This window comes from Capra hircus, chromosome 3, assembly GCF_001704415.2.
Source record: "Capra hircus breed San Clemente chromosome 3, ASM170441v1, whole genome shotgun sequence".
NCBI lineage: Eukaryota > Metazoa > Chordata > Mammalia > Artiodactyla > Bovidae > Capra > Capra hircus.
Genome location: NC_030810.1, coordinates 25200593 through 25223236, shown reverse-complemented (window position 1 = coordinate 25223236; position 22644 = coordinate 25200593). Strand labels below are relative to the sequence as shown.

Genomic DNA, 22644 nt, shown 5'->3' with positions numbered 1-22644 from the left:
TGCTGTGGGTGCAGGTTCAATCCCTGATAGAGAAGATACCACAAGCTGTGTGGTATAGCTACAAATAAATAAGTAGTTTCAAAGTATAATATTAAATGTTTAAAAAAATAGTTTTTCAACTTTTATCTTATTTAAAATAAAAACTATCAGTACTATATTTTCTTTGGGGGAAGGGCCTAAATAATATATTAATGGATAGCCCTCAGGTAATAAATATTTTCTTAAAATAGTTTCTAATTTGGGGTAATTAAAAAATATATACCCTGTACAGCTTTATTATTAACTATTGTATCCTTGAAATGTACATAAAACAGTGAAGGAAACTCCAGGTTTTTCCTTTTACCCTGTTGGGAAAGAAACTACTACCCTTTTGACTGAAAAGAAGCTTGAAGCCATCCAGGATTATAAAAATAATCAGCAGGGTGAGGTAGGAGAATATGGCTTGAACTGTTATTTCATTTAACCTTCATTGAGAATCTGCTTTTAAATTTGGTTTAGTTTTATTTAGTAAAATTTTTTTATGATTTGTGTTTTCCTAGTTTCAAATTCTTGTTTTAAATCTAGAAGAGAACAAAGGAAACACAGTGTATCCCATAAATTGACTTGCAGCTATCATAAGTCATGTGGAAATCCTATTTTAATTGTTTTATTTCTTTTTATAGGTAAAGAGAAATGTGTATGACCTCACGAGTATCCCTGTTCGCCATCAATTATGGGAGGGCTGGCCAACTTCTGCCACAGATGACTCCGTAAGTGACAGTTGAATTGTCAGTCTTATATCCTCCTCTCTCTTTTGCCACTTTCAGCCTAATTGGCTGTGATATTAAGTGGAAATCAAATGTTTTGTATCCATGGAAATAATTTTTATAAATCATTTGCATTCACTTGAAGAACTAGTGTCATAAGCCAAATATATCAGCATTCTCTTGATAATGTTACAATATCAGTATCAGGAACTTTATGCTGCTTGATTTGACTTAAGTTTTTCCTTGATGAAAAAAATACAAATATTCAGATATTTCTAATGAAATGTCCCAAACACAAAAATTTTTTTTCCTAAATTACAGATACTTCAAAATCAATTTAATCATTTTATTTAATTTTATAACTGCATTTCCCATAGTTAGACCTACACTTTAAAAAGTTAATTTTTATAGTTAATATTAATCACACTCTATTCTTAAACATACTCGTAATTTTCACTGCCATAAAAAACTGAAAGAAAAAACTTAGTTTGTAATTTTTAATTATTATGACATCTACTCATAATAATTTCCTATTGTAAATTTTGAAACCTTTCCTATTTCTATCTTGTTTCCAGTGATTATTATTTTCTAAGAGAGTAAATTTTATCATTGAGGAGGCTGTTTGGCTACTTTTATCCACAGTGTTGATTGTTCTAACCAAATTTTTAAGGAAAAAATTAAAATCTTTCAAGAATTTTGAAGTGAGTCTTATTTTTAAAATAAATAGGGCTAAAAAGATGCTAAGATTTTGTAAACACATTACAACAATAAATATCCAAATAAATGATTATGGCTAGGAGTTTAATTATGTTTTCTTATGTTCTAAATATTACATTTGTCAGAATAATATTACATTTTGTCATAATAATAATTACCACTTCTCTCTTAGCACCACCATCATATACTTTAGTCTAAAGGAATTCTTTGTGGAAGACAGTAACATTTTTAAACAATTTGTTTATGTAGATGCCACTTGAGTCTAATTATTCTACAGTCTAAATATTGTGCCTTTGTAAAATGCTTTGTGGATTATGAAACTTCAAAAATAACCAGAAAATAGCAAAACTTGTTTTTTAAGTGAACCCTTCAGAAAAAAATTATTTAAATTTAGGCACTTACACTTATTTATAAACTGTTAATTTTGACATTGACATTATAGTATGTCATTATAATTATTGATGGTTGTCCACGGCTAAGTGGTAAGAATGTGGTTGTTGTTTTTAGTATGGTTTTTTCCTGTTAGACTGAGAAATTTAATGGAAAATACGATACATTTATTTTTATAAAGTTAAGAAACTAAGTATATAAATGATAGCTTTTTGTTTACCTGAGAATATATGAAGAAACCAGAAATGTTCTTAACATTGTCTAATAAACTGCTACAATTTGTAACATTAATAGAAGAAAATTATTAAGATGGAGCATGTCACTGAGTTTCAGATACCTCACTTATTTAAAGCATTGTAATGAGGATTAGCAATAATACAAATACTCTGTTCATAGTAGACAATAAATGGGAGTCAGTATTGTAACTTAATATTAACATAACTCAGAGAGTGATCATGGGCAAGAATTGACTGGTTTACATAAATGAAATGGTACCTGAGATTTGCTTTAAAATAACCTCTTGTGTTGGAAGAGTGAGTGGGGATATTTATAAATCCAAACGGATCATTGTTGAAGATAGTTAATGTGTATATTTGATTTTTTTATACTATACTCTCAAGTTTTGTATACATTTGAAAATTTCTGTAAGTTTAAAATAAAAATAATTGTCTGGTTTAAGATAATAAAGTCCAGAAATGTGGGACTTAATAGGGTTGGAAAAGTCAGTTGCTTATGGGCCCCATCTTTATGGATACCAAGCTGAAGTGGGCTTATCAGAGCAAGTTTCAAGAGTGATAGGCAAATCAGTGAAATGCAATATATTCCTCTGTAACATAGTACTTAATATATTTTAATTTTATGTATTTATTATTTTGGGGTATGCTGGGTCTTCATTGCTATGCACTGCCTTTCTCTAGTTGTGATGAGCAGGGCCTACTCTCTAGTTGCGGTGCTCCCGTTTCTCATTGTAGAGGCTTCTCTTGTTGCAAAGCATGGCCTTTAAAGTGTGTGGGCTCAGTAGTTGTGGAGCATGGGCTTAGTCGCCTGCCCTGGATCCCCCGCTTTGGTAGGCAGATTTTTACCGCCTTTTACCACTGGACCATTGTTTTCCCGTCTGTGCTTCTACTTGGTACTAGAAATCCAAGTAAAGAGGGAATGTCCATTAAGAAGCCTTATTCTTTCTGCCTCATTTTTCATGTTTGCACCTAGTCCCGGAACCCGTGAAGTGATGCCTGCCTGTACCTCCCCAGAGCATATGTTGCCACATTGGCAGGATGTTGCCTTGATCTGCATGATTTGATACAACAAAGATGTTTAAGGCCAGGCTGCTTTTAATCGGTGCCATAGCAGATCCACTAGCTCCAGTGCTTGAGTCTTGGCAAAAAATGCTTATGATTGTAGTCTTTTAAGGAGATCCTAGCCAAAGAAATGTCATGCAAACTTTCTTTCATTAGGACTATAAAAAACTCGTAAGCTGGTGCCTGTAATCTATATTGTTGCAGGCGATGGTGTTTTTATACTTATTTAAATCACTCAAGTGGAGGCATCTGCTACAAAATAAGATCGTCCTCACAGCTTAGGGCATGAATTGGGTGCAGCTGAGAAATGTCAGCTGTGTAAACAGCCTGAAATGTGTTACCAACAAAAATATAATTAATTTCTTTCCAAGACAGTGTGCCATAACTGAATATTTAGGATGGTTTAACTTTCAGAGAAAGCACCTGAACATTTTCTTCCCAATGCCAGAGTAGTGGATTGGTTATAAAGGTCATTAAAGGTGAGATTAGTTTATACTTTTCCTGCTCAGTTGCAGAAATTTCTGTGGCTTTGAATACATAATAGTTTTAGATACCAGTGGCTTCTGTGAATTAATGGAAATATCTTAGATCAAGAAATTAATAGCTTGGGATGATGGAAATGTTCTAAAATTGGGTTTTGATGATGACTGTACAACTCTGTACATTCTAAAAATCATAGAATTAAACATTTCAAAAAATAAATTTTATGGCATGTAAATTATATCCTCAGTAAAACTATTTTTTAAAGGATACGAGGGAAGAACTATATTAAAATATTTCTTGGTTTACATTTTTATGTTCCATGAGAAATACTTTGCAGTAATGCAGAAGGTGTTTTCTTCAATGTACTTCTCATTAACCTTTGACTTAACAAACAGGACAAAGAAAGACTTCTTATAATTAGATTCTTGTATAATCTTGAGTCTCTTACAAACGTGATAGACTATAGTCTTTTGACATTTCCAACACTACACAGTGAAGTTAACAATCATTTAAAGCATTGCTGCCCCATCTCCCTTCAGAGTTAAAATATTTTCTTTGCTTATAGTTGTACTCTGATGGGACATAGGATACTGTATGAATTGTAAATAACTCTTTTAGTTCCTTTTGCGCTTTCACCAGGGAAATAGGTATCTAAAGCTTCACCCGTAGGGGAATGTTTTCATGCTGTGACAGTTCAGCTGTGAGAACAAGGAGTTATAAGTAGGCAAAATCTCATTTTATACTTTAACAGGACACTTGATTTCCAGAGAGTAGAAATGACTTTAACTCTATGAATTATGGCAAGGCACCTCATTATAATGCAGACAATTTGAATATATGTAGTTTTTAAAACTCCAGGTTTTAGTAATACTTATACAAAGAAAGAAAAATTCTTCAGTTTTTAATACTTTTTGTTGTTCTCCCCTCCTCTTTTTTCTTTAATGGTAATCATCTGTAGTTTCATCATTGGCTAAGCAATGTTAAATCAGAATTTGAGAAATTAGGAATTCTAGGACCAGAGGTCTTTAGGTATATGCTAGGAGTCAGAAAACTACTTATTAAATATTAAATATTTTCACATTGAAAATGAGATCATTTATAAACAGAGTAAACCTAGTGGCTTTTCTGTGAAATAACAATAAAACAAAAGTCACACACATGACATATTCCTTTTTTATTATTATTAAAAAGAATTTGTGAATGAGGGAATACCATCTACTTTCATCCTTCTGGTGGAGGCCATTTTCTCCTGTAACTTCTTTCTAATGATTTGTTTTTGGCAGGTGTCAAATTATAAACATCCCCCTTATACTGGATCCCCACCCTCCACTGTATAGCAGCTGCTGTCCCAGTACAGACTCTCCCTATTACCACATACCTACCACACTATCAGCCTTATTTATCTTCAATGGCAACCTAGTATGTGCTGACTTATGTACAGATTTTTATGCTGTCATTCACAACCTTCATTCTTTAGTGTGAAACTTCCCTTCTGGGTTTATTTTCCCTTACAAGCCTAGAGAAATTGCTCAATAAATGTTTCTTGAATAAGTGATTGAATATGGTACCACATATATCTCCACTTTAGCTAAATATTCATTTTGCTGTTCTTCTGATATACTTGGTTCTCTACTCCTGTATTTTATCATACTATTCCTTTTACCCACAATATCTGCAACAATTATTTCTTTCCTTCAAGACCTTTCCTTCAGAAACTTTGCCTGTATCCGATGCTACCACCTCCAACCAACTTAGAAATTAGTTTCTATTTAAATTATTTTTGTTTTTGCTTATTTTTGTTATTTTTGTCCTTCATTCCCTCCCACCTGGCTCCATTACTTATCTGAGTAACTGCAAATAACTTGATTAACCCCTTTGAGTCTCAGTCTCTATAACCATAAACACAGATAATACTCCTACTAGAGTTTGTAAAAACTTAGAGCCAGTAGTTACAAATATAGTTACTTCTTTATTTATTTTGAAGATTTAAGTAGTCTGTACTAGATAATGTCTAAATATGGTTAACCTTTGGCTATTACTATTTTTTTCATCCATATATCTATTCATTCATTTGACATTCGTGAAAAAAACTCTTTTACACCAGTAAACAAACTGGACCTTAAAGTTATAAGGATGAAGTCCTGTTCCTTAGGGTTTGCAAAGTATAGTGTGAGACAGATACATAAACAGTGATGATTGAAGTTTATGTAAATGCAAAACGTAGAATCATAGAAGAGGAAACAACTAATTTCTCTAGCAGATGGTGTGTTGAAAAAATGGCTCCCTAGAAAAAGGAACCAAATACCCCTTAAGTTAAATTAAACAAGTCTAAACTACATTTTAATTTGTATCCTGTGTTCCTCGCTTACGTAAATTCTAAAAATTGAGAGTAAGAACTGTTTTCCTCATTTTTGTATGCACTGCAGGATAAAGTGTAGTGGGGTTTTTTTTTTTAATATAGTGTTTTATACATTCACTCATCTGAGTTGTTCAGAGCTCCACCAAGTTGACATCTGTGACAATAAACAACTAAATGATGAATTGGTGTGATATAGTGACTTTATAAACTGAGAATCAGGTTTATTTTCCTTCTAATAAAAATGATCAAAACTCAATATTTCTTGGTAAGTAGACTAGCAAATTTAGAAGGTGAGGTGTGTGTGAGAGAAACAAGCAGACCAGTCCAAATTCATCACATCCCTACATTGCTATCACTTGGCTAAGTTGTTTATTATAAGTTGTTTATTGTATGACCTTCATTTTCCTCATCTGTAAAATGAAGATGACGTTAACACCCTTGAAAGTCTGTTGTGAAGATTAAATGGATTAACATAATAGTTTGAACTGTATGGAATTGCCATTTTTAAAGGACAAAATGTTGAATATTAGCCATTCCATATGGTTTTACCTATATGTAAAGCTTATATTATATAATGCAGGATTTAGCAGTTCAGCCCAAATCCTATTCTCTCTGTTTTTCCTGCATCGTAAGCAGATCTTTTACCATCTGAGCCACCAGGGAAGCCCCAAAATTGGTATAAAACATTATATTAGTTTGGATATGCAGTGTAATCATTTGATATTAGTAAACACTACAAAGTGATCACCATAATGTCTTGTTACCATCTATTACCATAAAATTGACCCCCCTTTACCCATTTCCTCCTCCACCCTCCGAACTCCTTTCCCTCAGGTAACCAGAAGACTGTTCTCTGTATCTATGCATTTTGTTTTAAGATTTCACATATAAGTGAAGCCACACTATTTGTCTTTCTCTATCTGATTTATTTCTCTTAGCATAAGGTCTATTTCATCTTATCGCAAATAGCCATATCTCCTTCTTTCTTATGGCTGAATAGTATTAGACACACACACACACACTCGCACACACAAACACACACACGCACCACATCTTCTTTATCTAGTCACCAACTGATGTACAGTTATGTTACTTCCATATTTTGGCTATTGTAAATAATGCCACAATGAATGTAGGGTTGCATTTGTCTTTTTTGAATAGTGTTTTCGTTTTCTTTGGATAAATACCCAGAAGTGGAAGAGCTTGGACCATATGGTAGTTGTGTTTTTAATTTTTTGCAGAGCCTCCATTCTGTAGTGGCTGTACCAATTTACATTCCACCAATAGTGCACAAGGGTTCCTTTTCTCCATATCCTTACCAACACTTGTTGGTTTTTGCCTTTTTGATAGTCACCATTGTAACAGGATGTAAAGTGAATCTCCTTTTGGTTTTGAATTGCGTTTCCCTGAGGATTAATGTTGTTGAACAGCTTTTTATTTGCCTGTTGGCTATCTGTAGATATTCCTTAGGAAAATGTCTATTTGAATCCTCTGCCCATTTTTTAGTGAAATGTTTTTGTCTGTTTTTTTGCTGTTGAGTTGTTTGAGTTCTTACTATATCTTTGGTGTTGACTCCTTATTGGATATGTGATTTGCACATATTTTCTTCCATTCAGTAGATTCCCTTTTCATTTTGTTGATGGTTTTCTTTGTTATGGAGAAACTTTTTAGTTTGATGTAGTCCCACCTTTTATTTTTGCATTTAGAGTCAGATCCAAAAATTCAACACCAAGATGAATGTAAATAATGTTTTATTGGAGCACAGTCACACCATTTGCTTTTGTATTGTATACAGCTGCTTTTACACTGTAACTAGTGGCAGGGATGTTTAATTGCAGCAAAGCTACCTGGGTCACAAAGTGTAAAATATCTACTGTTTGACCCTTAACAGAAAAAGTTTGCTAACCTGTGGTGTAATGTTTGGCACTGAGTAGGCATTCAACAAATGTTGGCTCCTTTTCCCTTGAATAAGCATCTTCTTTATATCACATACGCATACAGAATCAGAAGTATTCTTTGAGTAGCGTCGGGGTCATCTTATGCTATTTAGATTACTTTGTTAGCCTGTCCTAGGTCAGACAGATTCAGGCACTCTTTGGACATTTTCACTGGCTTTTTCTTTATTTGACAAAGTCATAGATAATGTTGCTTCTAACGGTGGTGAGACTCAGTAGCTTCAGAAGGTCTGCTGCCGTTGTCAACATATAGTCTTTTACAAATAACACAGGCAAAGACTAAACAGACAGAAAGAACAGGTTTAAAAACAGTAGAAGAAAGTTTAAGTTTAAAAGGTATAGAAAGTTGTAAAATAGACTACACCCTGAAGAGTGAGAGAGAAGTTCAGGAGGGTGGGTGAGGCACTCAAGGGACATATTTACTTGGTAAATATGAGGGAGAACACATGAAAGTGAGACAGCCCTCAACAGGAAATTTACAAACACTAAGATCTGATGTTCTGAATGTTGACTTCATTTTATTAAAATCTCAAGCGTGTACAATACTGCTTCTGCTCATGAAGAGGTAACAGTTATGGGAATTGTCTTCCTTCTGTGAACAACTAGAAGACTGGATATAATGTGTGAAACAGCAGTTCTCAGATGTTAGACAACAGGTAGTTCAGGGCTCTGAAGAAGGAAACAAATGAGCCTTGCTGGGAAGCAGTTCCTGGAGCCCATAACAGGGAGAGAAAGCTAAAACAGAATCTGCTGATTTTATTGCAATTGAAGAGACTGAAACAGAGTTTAGGGAGGTCAAGGCAGCTAGACTTTGCAAGACAGACTACCAACAGAGGAAAAACTCCAGAAATGTATATTGTTCTCCTGACTTTGAGCTGAATACCAATCCATGCATGCCATGCATAGAGTGAAATTCCAGGAGACTGGGCAAAGAACTACTGCCTGGAAAAAGAACAATTAACTGGGAGCTGTAAGACAAACAGTACTCGGAGCCCACACAGTGCTGGGAATAGTTTGAGTTCCCACCAGCCATAGTAGAGGCACCTCAGTGAATACATGGAGCACCATAGGAGATATTCACAGGAGAATCACATCTTGGTGCAGTGTATAAACAAGCCTTAGAGTGAAGGCTACTCTAGGACTTCCCTTCCACAAACTTAGAAACAGTTTCCGAAAGGACTAAGGTGATTAATAGGTAAATGCCTCTAAGAACAGAGTCCAGCATCCAATTAGAAATTACTATATATACAAACAAGCAGGAAAATCTAATCCTTAACCAGGAGAGAAATCAGTTTAAATGAAATTGACAGATAGGGACTTTAGCTATTGTAAATGTTGTGAAAAGTCTCAAGGATTTAAAGGAAAACATGAATTTAATGATGAAAGAATAGAATATATAAAAGATAGAGAAATAATATCTGAAATGATAATTTCACCAATGAGCTTAATATCAGATTGCTGTTGTTGTTCAGTCATTAAGTCATGTCTGACTCCGAGACCTCGTGGATTCTATCACACCAGGCTTCTCTGTCCTCCACTTTCTTCTGGAGTTTGCTCAAATTCATGTCTTTGAGTCAATGATCCTATCTAACCGTCTCACCCTCTGCTACCTGCTTCTCCTTTTGCCTTCAATCTTCCCAGCATCAGGGTCTTTTCTAATGAATTTGCTCTTTGCATAGGGTGACCCAAGTATTGGAGCTTCAACTTCAGCATCAGTTTTTCCAGTGATTATTCAGGGTTGATTTCCTGTAGGATTGACTGGTTTGACCTCATTGCAGTCCAAGGGACTCTCAAGAGTCTTCTCCAAAACCACAGTTCAAAAGCATCAATTCTTGGGTGCTCAGCTTTCTTTATAGTCCAACTCTTGCATCCATACATGACCACTGGAAAAACCATAGCCTTGAGTAGACGGACCTTTGTTGACAAAGTAATGTCTCTGCTTTTCAAGAGTAAGGAGAAAATATCTGAAAACATATTTGGCAAAGGTCCTCTATCCTGTTACATAAAAAAGTCTTACAAATAAATAATAACACAAGCCAATTTAGGGGAGTGATAGAACTTTTTGAAATTTTGATTGTAGTAGTGGTAGTTAGAAGTGCTAAAACTCTTGAACTGTACATTTATAATGGGTACATGAGAAGGTGAAATGCAGAACCAGTATTCAACTCTCAATCTGCCTGCTCTCTGATGCCAGTGTTCTTTCTCTTGTACCATGCTGCTGCTGCTGCTAAGTCGCTTCAGTTTTGTCCGACTCTGTGCGACCCCAAAGACAGGCCGCCTGCCCACCAGGCTCCCCTGTCTCTGGGATTCTCCAGGCAAGAACACTGGAGTGGGTTGCCATTTCCTTCTCCAATGCATGAAAGTGAAAAGTGAAAGTGAAGTCGCTCAGTTGTGTCCAACTCTTAGCGACCTCATGGACTGCAGCCTACCAGGCTCCTCCATCCATGGGATTTTCCAGGCAAGAGTACTGGAGTGGGTCCTTGTATATTCCATGTTGCTCAAAATAGTTCCAGTTTTGAAATATCCAGTCTATTTTCCCCCAGAATTGTATTCATGCTCTTTTGAAGTTTTAAAGTTATTCATAAAGACAGTAACAGAGAAACAAACTTTGCCTTTATCTTCCTTTTTTAAGTTGGCATTTAGGAGTCTTTGAAGATAAGTGAACTTAAAATTTTCACTGTAGCACTTTGGATTATATGCTGTGTCTTTTTGAATAGTAGCCATATCATTAATGTGGCAGAGAATGAGCAACAGGACTCATTTTGGTACTGATAGTTATTTAACATAGTGGTCGGTGAGTATATTAACTGACATTTATGTAAAGATTTTAGTTTACAAAGCATATTTCATATACATGATCTCATTTGAGCCAAGTAGTAGATTACAAATAATTTTTGATAGAAATAGTATACAGTGGAATACATTACTATCTGTAGAAATTTTCTCCAGAGTTTCTTCAAACTATATTTTCTTAATAACTACCTTCTAGAAAGCATGTCTTATTCATTTTTGTGTCTCAAGTGCCTGGCAAAGCCCCTGGCACAAAATAAATATTCAGTAAAGGTTTCTTGTGTTTATGTTAAACTTAATGATGAAGTCAAGTGGTTGGCGCTAAATTGCAGTAAACAACTGCTAGTTGTATTCTCCAATATGTAGCATTACTTTCTTCAGAGATACCCCTGTTCTTTTTCAAGAAAGCAAGCTCCTTTCCACTGTTAACTGAGAAAGAAGTTGTTGGAACTCTTGTACTTGACCCTATTCTATTACTGAGAAATGGAAGGTTGTTTATAATACATATGTACAGTACTTAACCTCTAGCATTTGTGTTTTGAAGTTAACATGCTGTCTGTTGCATTTGAACAGCTGTAACATATGTGATAAGATTTCTTAATAAGTCTTTTTCTTGAGCAATGGAAATACGAATATGAAGGGCAGTATTCCCAGCTTGATAAGTTGTACTTTAGACCCTTGGATTTAAATGTAATCAATTGCCCATAATTCTCTGTTTGAGAAAGATAGTGAAGAGAGCATTACAGCTGTTTTGGCTAACAAAGATTCCATGGCATTTTTTGATGTGCAATTAAAAGGATGTTTGCAACTGTGTCTAATTGGCTAAATTCTTACAAATTTTGTAACCCGAAGAGAAGGCTTAAAATGAAAATTTATGCATGTTAAAGTAGCCATTTGAGCTCGAGGTGCCTCGATCAATAGTCAAATCAATTGCTGCCCCCGCATCATGACTTTGTTTGATATTCTACATGTAGAATATATAAGGGTGTTTTTGATAAACAGCCACAAGAGATTGCTGGTACTGATTGTTCCCACAGCCAAAGAAAGTCTTTTTGTTCTTTTAATGTATGTTTGTTGACAGTTGTGATCAACACGGAATGAACTGCTTTACAGTTTATTACTTTCAAAGTACAAATTTGAATGCTGTGGATTCAGATGTATAAAAGAGATAAAATTACAGACAGCTTTGAGTGGCAGTTACATATCAAACCTCACGGGGGTTTGACAGGCAACGAATATCGTTATTAGACGCTTTTTCCATAATTGCTGACATTTATCCAGTGTTTCACAGTATTTGCTAATGTATTAATGCAGTCAATCTCTGAGAGGCTGCACATGCCTTTTTAGCCCTGGCTTTTATGGGATTCTGAAATTCATAGACCCACAGATACTTATTCCCTGCTGGTTGCCGTAGTGACAGAGCTCAGAGATAAGCCAAGACAGAGCCCTTTTGTGATTGCTTTTCAGGTGACATTCAGCGGCAGCTTGAGTAGAGTGTCCTTTTATAGTTCCTGTAATTCAGAAAATGATAACAGCTTTTTGCTGCTTAGAAGAGAAGTCTGTGGACTGCTCCCGGTGGGATTTCAGTTTGCTGTGCCACTTCATACCAACACCAGCCTGATAAAGTTCTTATTATTGTGGAGATTTCAAAGTGCAAGGGGAGTGAATTAATTATAACAGGTTAGAAAATACAGGACTGATACTGCAAATAAAACTTTAAAGTGCCAATTCATGTTTCATAACCATATGTAACAAATTAATTTGGACATTTTCAGCTATTAGGGATGATGTAGTTAGGCACTTGCTAAGTAAATGCACCTGACTTATAAATTACTTGATGAACCATGCTACATCTCAAAGCTGTTACATCTCAAAGTTCAGAGGTTATCTTTCATTTCTATATATCATTTTCCCATTTGAAACCATTGCTTTAACATTTTGTTGTTTAGAGGCAGGTAGCTTTATTAGGACACATTCTTAGGGTTATAATTATACTTTCTTTTCAGCATTCTCAGTGTAATAATTAAAAATGAATGTTTTATAAATAACATAATGGTATAAGCTATTCAGAGGCTTATACAGAAGAAGACACTATGATGATGAAACATAGTGGGTTGGGGGGCGTACATTTCAAGAAATAACTGGAGAAAATGGAATCTTGCCTGGAAAAAACATAGAGGTCTTAAGAAGCCATTCCCCGCCCCCTCCCCCCCCCCCCCCACCCCAACCTCAGACTCTTAAAGCTTGGAGAGTTAATATTTGTTATTCTGCAAGAAAAAGAACTTGAGTAATACTGGATAAGTAAAGGATACTTTGAGAACCAGACTGTCTGTATGGTTGATATTATTTAAAAGTGGTGAAAAGAACACCAAAAAGAAGAGGAACACTAACCTAAATTTAAACTATGCAAATCTGAAAGGAGGTACGAAACACTTAAATGACTACTCCTAAAATTGAAATGTAATTTGCAGTTAAACAGGGAGCAAGTAGAACCAGCCAAATAGAGAAGTAACTTGAGAATACGAAGACATGAAAAAGAATAGATGTGTTCCTCAGTTTCAGAATTGGTGGTGAACCATGCTAGATGAACAGGCAAATAGACAGCACATGAATGAGGGCTCAGAAGAGAATTTGGCCTAAAAAATCTAATTCTTTGATTAGTTGTACACTTGAAAACCTGGAGTTCTGCTTTGTGTTGCTTTCTGACCTTTTAGGCTCATTTTGAGCAGATATAAACTCACTCATAAAATTCAAATATTTATCATTCAGACAAAAAAGGGTTACCTTCAGACTAGTGACAAATAAATATGACATTTTCAAATGATATTTAGTAGACTTTTATTAACACTGTGTTACCCTGTGATGTTCATTGCATTCCTTCTTATGGTTTAACTTGATCTTCAGTTGCCTATTTTGCTATGGTAAGAGGAAAAGAGAAGAGAAATTTTTTAGAGTTGTATAATTATGTCATATGCTTTTTTGTGCTGTGGTTATCCACTTAAGAGTCTCTCTCAAAACTTAGTCATCTACTGAAATGGTCTTTAAGACCATATCATTCCCACAGTGTTTTAAAATTGATAAATATCAGCTTATAATTGTTGCTTTAAAAAAAAACACAAAACAAGCAAACAAGCAAACCAAAGTAATGAAACCTACAGAATAGAGGAAAAGGGCATGTTGGCTCTCAAAAAGTATGGTGACTGCATGTTAAAAAGTGGTTATTATATTAAGGAGATTGGAGCTCTTTACTAATATAACACCTTATCCCCTGAATTCAGAAACTCAAAAATTTCATCATAGTTTTTGCCTTTGATGTTTATCTGTTTTCAGGTAACTGTAAAGTCAAAAATAATTCAGTGAAAAGTAGCCGTTGCAGTATGACATCACAGATTTTATAGTGCACTAAAATAACTTACAAAAATTGCAGTTTTGTTATTTTAACACACAGTATTACATACTTTTGTGACTTGAATCTAGGAAGTAAAATAAAAAGTCTAGATGAAATTTAACCATTTCTCCTTATTTCTGTAAGTATTTTGTTGTTAATAATAATAACAGGAATAGTATATTTATCCTGCTTTCTTATGCACTTCTCTGGACCTTTATATGTTTTATCTCTAGTCTTTGTATTAATCAGTTCTGAAAGGTAGATGTTATTATCCCACATTTGAACATGAAGGAGCTCAAGCTTAGAGTGGCTTAGTAGCGTGTCCAGCAACACACAGAGAAGTGGTGGGAAGGGGATGCTGTCCTGAGTTTTACTCTAAAGACTACCTCTTTGCACTGTACCATAGGGATTTTCTTGTGAACCTTAAACCCCAATTACTTATTTTTCCTTCCCTAGCATAGTTCTTCAGTTTTACCTATTAGGAACTTTTAGATATTTTCCTTACTCTATCTTAGCCTCATAAGATTGGTTCCATTGCTTTAGGCTCATCTTAGACCTGTGTCTCTGTAAATAACATTATAGAGTACTTAAAAATACTTACTATATACAAAGTATATATATTGCCTTAGCAATATACAATTAATAATATGACTCAATCTGCCTAGCAACCCCATGAGGTAAAGATTATTATTTTTTCGTTTTGCACATGAACAATCTGAGGCATATTCCTATGACCTTATAATCAGTAGCAATGGTATTTGAACTCATGTACAACAGAGTTCCTGGCCTTACCCTATGCCTCATTATAGCAGAGGAAGATCAGTGACAGGACATCTGTAAAAACCTATCCATCATCTTTGTTCTTCACCATGCTGTAATGTTCACTGTGGAGCAACTCAAGGATGAACTCACCACATTCATTGTGGCCATAATTCCACTTTCATGAAATGTGAAATGGAAACTGGATCTTTCTTTAATTTACAGTGCAGTGTAACCATAGTATGCACCATGTCTGCCACTTCTCTTCATTTTTCTTTTAGTGTCACTGGTCTAGAGACAGTTGTTTAATTACTAATAACCTTTTAACTTCCAAGAAGGAGAAAGGATCATCATTCCATTTTTTTCATCTATAAAGCAATATTAGTTGATGGTTTACAAATTGATCATCAGACTCCAGAAATATTATTAAATTTATCCTCTTTTTAAATGTGGAAGATACTGTGGCTCTTTATTTAAAAATTTGTCCAAGGCCATAGAAATAGGATTAAAACTTGGAAACTCCTTTACACTGAACATTAGAATATTGCCTCTAGCCCCAGCCCATACTTCCAATCAGATAACTGTGTGTAGAAAAAGAATACTGGACTTGGGGATCACAAAATCTTGTTTCTAGTCCAAGCTGAAAGTCTACTCCTCTACCTGTGCTCTTTGCCCCATCCCCTTTTGTATTTTCTGCCCTGTTAATAATTTTCAATTATCGTGATCAATAATCTCTGCTTTAGTATTTTTTACTAATCTCTTAGTACTAGATATTCTGTCCATATTTAAACATGAAAAGCCTCTTACCTTGAAAGAAATGCACACATACATGCAGTAAATACAAAGACAAAAATCCTCTTTTGAGTTTACCTGTCACTGTCTCTCTTCTTTGCAGCCAAACTTTTAAATGAATTATCTATACTTAGTATCTTTAATTTTTTCTCTTCCAGTAATTCCTTAATTCATGCCACTTTGACCCTCAGTCCATTTCTCCACCAGAATAGTTTTTCTTCAGTTACCAGTGACTGCTGTCTCATTGTTCTTGGCCTCTTGATGCTGCTGCTGCTAAGTTGCTTCAGTCATGTCCAACTCTGTGCAACCCCATAGATGGCAGCCCACCAGGCTCCCCCGTCCCTGGGATTCTCCAGGCAAGAACACTGGAGTGGGTTGCCATTTCCTTCTCCAATGCGTGAAAGTGAAGTTGCTCAGTCGTGTCCGACTCTTAGCGACCCCACGGACTGCAGCCCACCAGGCTCCTCCGTCCATGGGATTTTCCAGGCAAGAGTACTGGAGTGGGGTGCCATTGCTTTCTCCATCTTGGCCTCTTAATACCATTAAAACAAACAAACAAACAAAAAATACCTTTTTATTGAAATACATTTATTCATAAAAGGATATAAATCATAAATGTACAGCTTAATGAATTCTCATAAAGAAAATACCCTTAGATAACCAGGATCCAGACTAAGAAAAAGAACATTTCCAGCATCTAAAAATTCCTTCATGTCTCTTTTATCTAGGAGATAAGACCATAGATTAGTTTTGTCTTGTTTTAAACATATGTAAATGGAGCCTTATAGTATATATTCTTTGTCTAGCTCTTTTCTTTCCTTTCTTCCTCTCTCCATCTTTCCTTCCTTCCTTTTTTTCTCAACCTTATGTTTATCAGATTGATTCATACTCATATGTAGTTATAGTTCAGTCATTCTCATTGCTTTATAATATTCCATCATGTGGATATTCCATGTTATTTATCTCATCTGGTTTTGATGGGGTCTTTGGGTAGTTTCTACTGCTGGGCTATTTTAAAGAGATTTCAGCAGCGTTTGACCCTGTTGAGAACTCCTTCCTAAAGTGCTCTTCCATTGGCTCCCAGGAAATGATACTGTCTTGGTTTTTCCCCTCTCCTTATGATGCTCCTTCCTTTTCTCTCTCCTTTGGAAACTCATCCTTCTCTGCTTGCGTGCGAGCTCAGTCACTCGGTTGTGTCCAACTCTGTGCAACTCTCTGGACTGTAGCTCACCAGGCTTCTCTGTCTTTGGGATTCCCCAGGCAAGAATAATGGAACAGATTGCCATTTCCTTCTCCAGAGGATCTTCCTGACCCAGGGATCAAATCTGCGTCTCCTGCATTGGTGGGCGAATTCTTTACCACTGAGTCACCTGGGGAGCCATCATCGTACTCTACCCAGCCACTAAATATTGGAGTTCAATAGGGCTCAGCCCTATGTAGTCATTTTGTCCTACTTTGTGTGTTCTTCCTTGACATTCTTATCACAGCTATAGTTTAAATTATCACCCATGTGATGGCAATTAGGAAATGTATTTCTGGCACAGTCATCCCATGTCAGATCCAGAAGAGCCCTATCATCTCCACTCAAAGGTCCCAAAGAACTTCAAATCCAACATATCCAAAGTTGAATCCATGTTCTTCCCTGGCCATACCTTGTTTTTTCCTAAAGTTCTCTAATTCCATGAATGGCACCTCCACCCACCAGCTCTGCACACCAGATAGGAGCTACTCTTAATAGCTGACCATGCTGACCATATCCAAATTGTCAAGTTCTGTCAATATTAGCTCATATATCTCTCATTTATTCTCTGCTATCCATTTCCACTGTCATCACCCTAATATATGGTACCAACTTTTTGAATCTGAACTGTTGCAAGAATCTCCAGTCTGGGTTCCCATAACCACTCTCACTTCCCTTCAAACTACTCTTCATACTGTATCAGGATAATCCTTTAAAAAATACATATATATATAAAAATATATATTTATAAATATATTTATAAATATATATATATTTATAAATATATTTATAAATATATAAATATATTTACTCAAGCAATGTCCATGTTTAAATTTTCCCTTATAAGTACCAAGAACCTTAACATAACCCACTGGGCACTGTATAGTCTGATTCCTGCTTGCTTCTTCAGTGTTTGTCTATATTACACTGCCTTTTCTTCTCTAGCTACACTGGTCTTCTATCAGTTCTTCTATATCATTATTGGATCTTTGCAATGCTGTTGTTTCTACCTGGAACAGTCATCTTCCCTTCAGTCTCTTCTGTATATTTCTTACTCATTCTTCAAACTCAGTCGCTTCTCCATGGAAGCTGCTTTTTCATTACTTTTTCCCACGTTTGTGATTTTACATTTCATTTAAGTGATTATCTACCACATAAGCTTTAAGATAGGGAAAATATCTTATTTTTTTTCAGCTTTACATAGCTAATACCTTCTGATAGAAGGTGCTCAGTAAATATTGGTTGAATGAGTAAACCTGTCTGAGCCTCAGTTTCCAATTCTTAACAGCTATTCAGCGTTGTTGTAGGGTTCAAATAAGATAACATATGTGGAAACACACCCTAAAATACAATGCTCTAAAGAAATGTAAGGAACTTGTATTATTATGCCCAAGCAGATAGATTCTTGCTACTGAAGATTCAAATATTAAATCTTGCTATGATAGTAGGATTATGTAAACAAATGGCAAAAATTATTGTGGTTTCAGTTCTCATTCTTTTGGTTTGTTGATCTGTCTCCATGGTCGTTCTATCATTCCTGCTATAGTTCAGATTCTCATCATTTTCTCCTGCTTTACCTGTTCCAGATCTTCCTCCCTTGCTTCCCTTAGTCCTTTCTCCCTTCTTCAGTTAGTTATCTTTAGAAAATGCATTTGCATCATATTATTCCCTTGCTTCATATAACTGTATGGTTTCCCATTGCTTATAGGATAATGTCTAAGGTCCTTAATGGAGCATATATGACTCTTTGTGATCTGACTTATGCCTTCCCTTCTACTTGTCTCCCTCACCATTTTTTATCCTGCTTCCTCTCCAGCAATACTAGGCTACTTGTTTATTAGATATATTACCTTCTTTCTTGCCATTGCTTATATCACATTCCTTCTCTTCTTAGGTGCTTGTACCACTCTTGGTCTATTCCTTAATCATATCATCCTTTTAAGATTCAGCTGATACTCCTTTGTGGCATTTTCTCTTAAGTTCTCAGGCAAAGCTAGTCATTTCTTCCCAAAGCACCTATTAAGGAACTTACCATATTGGTAAAATAGGTTCTTTACACTTCTTATGTACAAGTACACTTGACTACTTGTTTTAAACCCTTCAAAGGCAGGGATGCTATTCTTTTTAAACTCTACCGATAGATATATAATGGTTACTTTATTTATAGGGTGATTAGAGAAAAATGTACTCTTGCCTGGAAAATCTCATGGACAGAGGAGCCTGGAAGGCTGCAGTCCATGGGGTCGCTAAGAGTCGGACACGGCTGACTGAGCGACTTCACTTTCACTTTTTACTTTCCTCCATTGGAGAAGGAAATGGCAACCCACTCCAGTGTTCTTGCCTGGAGAATCCCAGGGAGTGGGGAGCCTGGTGAGCTGCCGTCTGGGGTCGCACAGAGTCGTACACAACTGAAGCAACTTAGCAGCAGCAGCAGAGAAAAATGACCAAGATAAATAAAGAATGGTCAGATTTTAAAGTATGGGAATATATGTAGGGCCTAACTCATGTTGCATACGGGATTTCATCTATTATTGTTGTTAAGACTGAGGTCAGCTGCAGGATGCTAGTGCTTTGTAGGGGGGTAGTTACAGTGCATTGAACTTTAGTTAGAGTTCTTACTGTGTCATCAAGATCAGCTTAATAGTCATATGTTTTTATTGCACATATGCTTACCGTATGGCACTTGAGTTTTACTTTGAGGTCTTATAAAGTAACCAGGTGAGGACATACCAAAAGTTACAGATATGATAATCCTCATGTTATATAGTGTGTGTGTGTGTGTGTGTGTGTGTGTGTGTGTGTGTGTGTACGTGTGCATGTTCAGACATATACGACTCTTTGTGACCCCATTGACTGTAGCCTGCCAGGCTCCTCTGTCCTTGGGATTTTCTAGATGAGAATACTGGATTGGGTTGCCATTTCCTCCTCCAGGGTATCTTCCCGACCCAAGGATCAAACCCACATCTTCTACATTGGCAAGCAGATTCTTTACCACTGAACCACCTGAGAAGCCCCATGTTATATAGTACATAGGATGAACCTAGTAAATATTGAGAAATAAAATCAATCATCTTTTTTTTTTCCAGTTTTAAAGTCATTTCACATGAACTGACTTATTTTTCTTTCATATCTTTCTTAATCAGGCAGAAGAGCTATTGTTTTCTTTTACAAATAAACTGAGGATCAGAAAGGTAAAAAACTTTGGCAAGAACACTAGAAAATTAGAAAGTTTTGCAAGTCTGGAGTAGACTGACTTGTCTACAAGAATGCCTCCCATGGAGCCACATGACCTTTCTGGTGGCTATACCAGGGCAATGCCATTTGTGCTTTGATCTATAAGGAATGTTTTAACCTGAGCCAAAATTTCTGAAAACTTCCAAATTACATTCAAAGTGGAACATTGTCCCTTAAATGACATAGTCTAAATGAATGAATGTAAATCTAGCAAAGTCTTCAGGTCCAACAATTAACTTGATATAGACTGGTTCAAGCTGGGTGCATCTATGAGTTAGTTGATACTTAAAACACTGAGAAGATGAAACTCAACACATGTAAGGTTCAGCACAGTTGGGAGATGATCAAGAGGAGCAGGGTCATGGTGTAGGAGAAGATAACATTAAAAAATCAAATTTGGAAAAGTCAGCAGTGGCCACAGGACTGGAAAGGTCAGTTTTCATTCCAATCCTAAAGAAAGTCAATGCCAGAGAATGCACAAACTACTGCACAATTATACTCATCTCATACGCTAGTAAAGTAATGCTCAGAATTCTCCAGGACAGGCTTCAACAGTGTGTGAACTGTGAACTCCCAGATGTTCAAGCTGATTTTAGAAAAGGCAGAGGAACGAGAGATCAAGTTGCCAACATCTTCCGGATCATCAGAAAAGCAAGAGAGTTTCAGAAAAACATCTACTTCTGCTTTATTGACTATGGCAAAGCCTTTGACTGTGTGGATTACAACAAACTGTGGAGAATTCTTAAAGAGATGAAAATACCAGACCACCTGACCTGCCTCTTGAGAAATCTGTATGCAGGTTAGGAAGCAACAGTTAGAACTAGACATGGAACAACAGAATGATTCCAAATCAGGTAAGGAGTACGTCAAGGCTGTATATTGTCCCTCTGCTTATTTAACTTATATGCAGAGTACATCATGAGACATGCTGGGCTGGAGGAAGCACAAGCTGGAATCAAGATTGCCGGGAGAAATATCAATAACCTCAGATATGTGGATGACACCACCCTTATGGCAGAAAGTGAAGAAGAACTAGAGTCTCTTGATAGAAGTGAAAGAAGAGAGTGAAAAAGTTGGCTTAAAGCTCAACATTCAGAAAACTAAGATCATGGCATCTGGTCCCATCACTTCATAGCAAATAGATGGGGAAACAATGAAAATAGTGACAGACTTTATTTTGGGGGGCTCCAAAATCACTCCAGATGGTGATTGCAGCCATGAAATTAAAAGACACTTACTCCTTGGAAGAAAAGTTATGATCAACCTAGACAGCATAATAAAAAGCAGAGACATTACCAACAAAGGTCCATCTAGTCAAGGCTATGGTTTTTCCAGTAGTCATGTATGGATGTGAGAGTTGGACTATAAAGAAAGCTGAGTGCCAGAGAATTGATGCTTTTGAACTGTAGTGTTGGAGAAGGCTCTTGGGAGTCCCCTGGACTACAAGGAGATCCAACCATTCCATCCTAAAGGAAATCAGTCCTGATTATTCATTGGAAGAACTGATGTTGAAGCTGAAACTCCAATACTTTGGCCACCTAATGTGAAGAGCTGACCCATTTGAAAAGATCCTGATGCTTGGAAAGATTGAAGGCAGGAGGAGAAAGGGATGACAGAGAGTGAGATGGTTGGATGGCATCACCAACTCAATGGACATGAGTTTGAGTAAAGGCCGGGAGTTGGTGATGGACAGGGAGGCCTGGCGTGCTGCAATTCATGGGGTCTCAAAGAGTCAGACACGACTGAGAGACTGAACTGAACTGAAGGTATGGAGTTACCAAGTCTAAGATGATGAAGGAGAGATCAAGATCCTAGAAGGGGAGTTAGGGAACAGGGGTAGAGTATAGAAGAAGTTCTAGGCTACCTCCTAGTTGTTCCCAATTGTGACTAACACTGCTCCAGATATGCACAGCTGTACATCAAAGCTTCCCCAGGAGAACCAGATTCCCCTCCTCTCATGGTATCTCCAAGGACATTTAACTCTAGAGGAGAGTCATTCATTGCCACTTGTTCCTTAGCTTCCTGTATGTGTCCAAAATGGCAGCCTGCTGGTTATTAAGCTCCAAGGAGCCAACCTTGATGAATGCAGACTTCACCTAAGACTGGCTTCAGCATGTTATTTTCTCCCAGGCCGTAACTGGGTAAAACTTTTAGCGTTAGAAAATTAGAGAACTAAGTTTGGGTAATGTTAGTGTGATCTTGTCAGATAGTTTTGAATGTCATTTTTGCTGGGGAAGAGTTTACATGACATCATTTATGAGGCTCTTGGATTAAGTGGTGGTGAAGTGTGTCTCTTGAATGACAAAGAATGGAAAAAGCGGCACATTGAAGCTGACAGAGCCATGTCATAGTTTTTCCTCTGTAACTTGCCATCTTATTGACTTAGGAAAAGTCATGCAAATCTTCTGAATGTTGATTTTCTGAGCAGAAAAATGAGATATATTAGAAAATATGTATGTGATCAGGTATAATAGATCTTAAAGTAGCTTTAGA

General features: G+C 36.3%; 1 protein-coding gene across 1 annotated transcript in view; it reads left to right on the top strand.

Moving 5' to 3' along the window:
* The window catches only part of FAF1 (Fas associated factor 1), a 478462-nt gene that overhangs the window by 249572 nt on the left and 206246 nt on the right, over positions 1-22644 (top strand). Inside the window, exon 8 of the mRNA XM_005678443.3 lies at positions 663-749. Coding sequence (XP_005678500.1) covers positions 663-749 — 87 coding nt within the window. The remainder of the gene's footprint in view (positions 1-662; positions 750-22644) is intronic.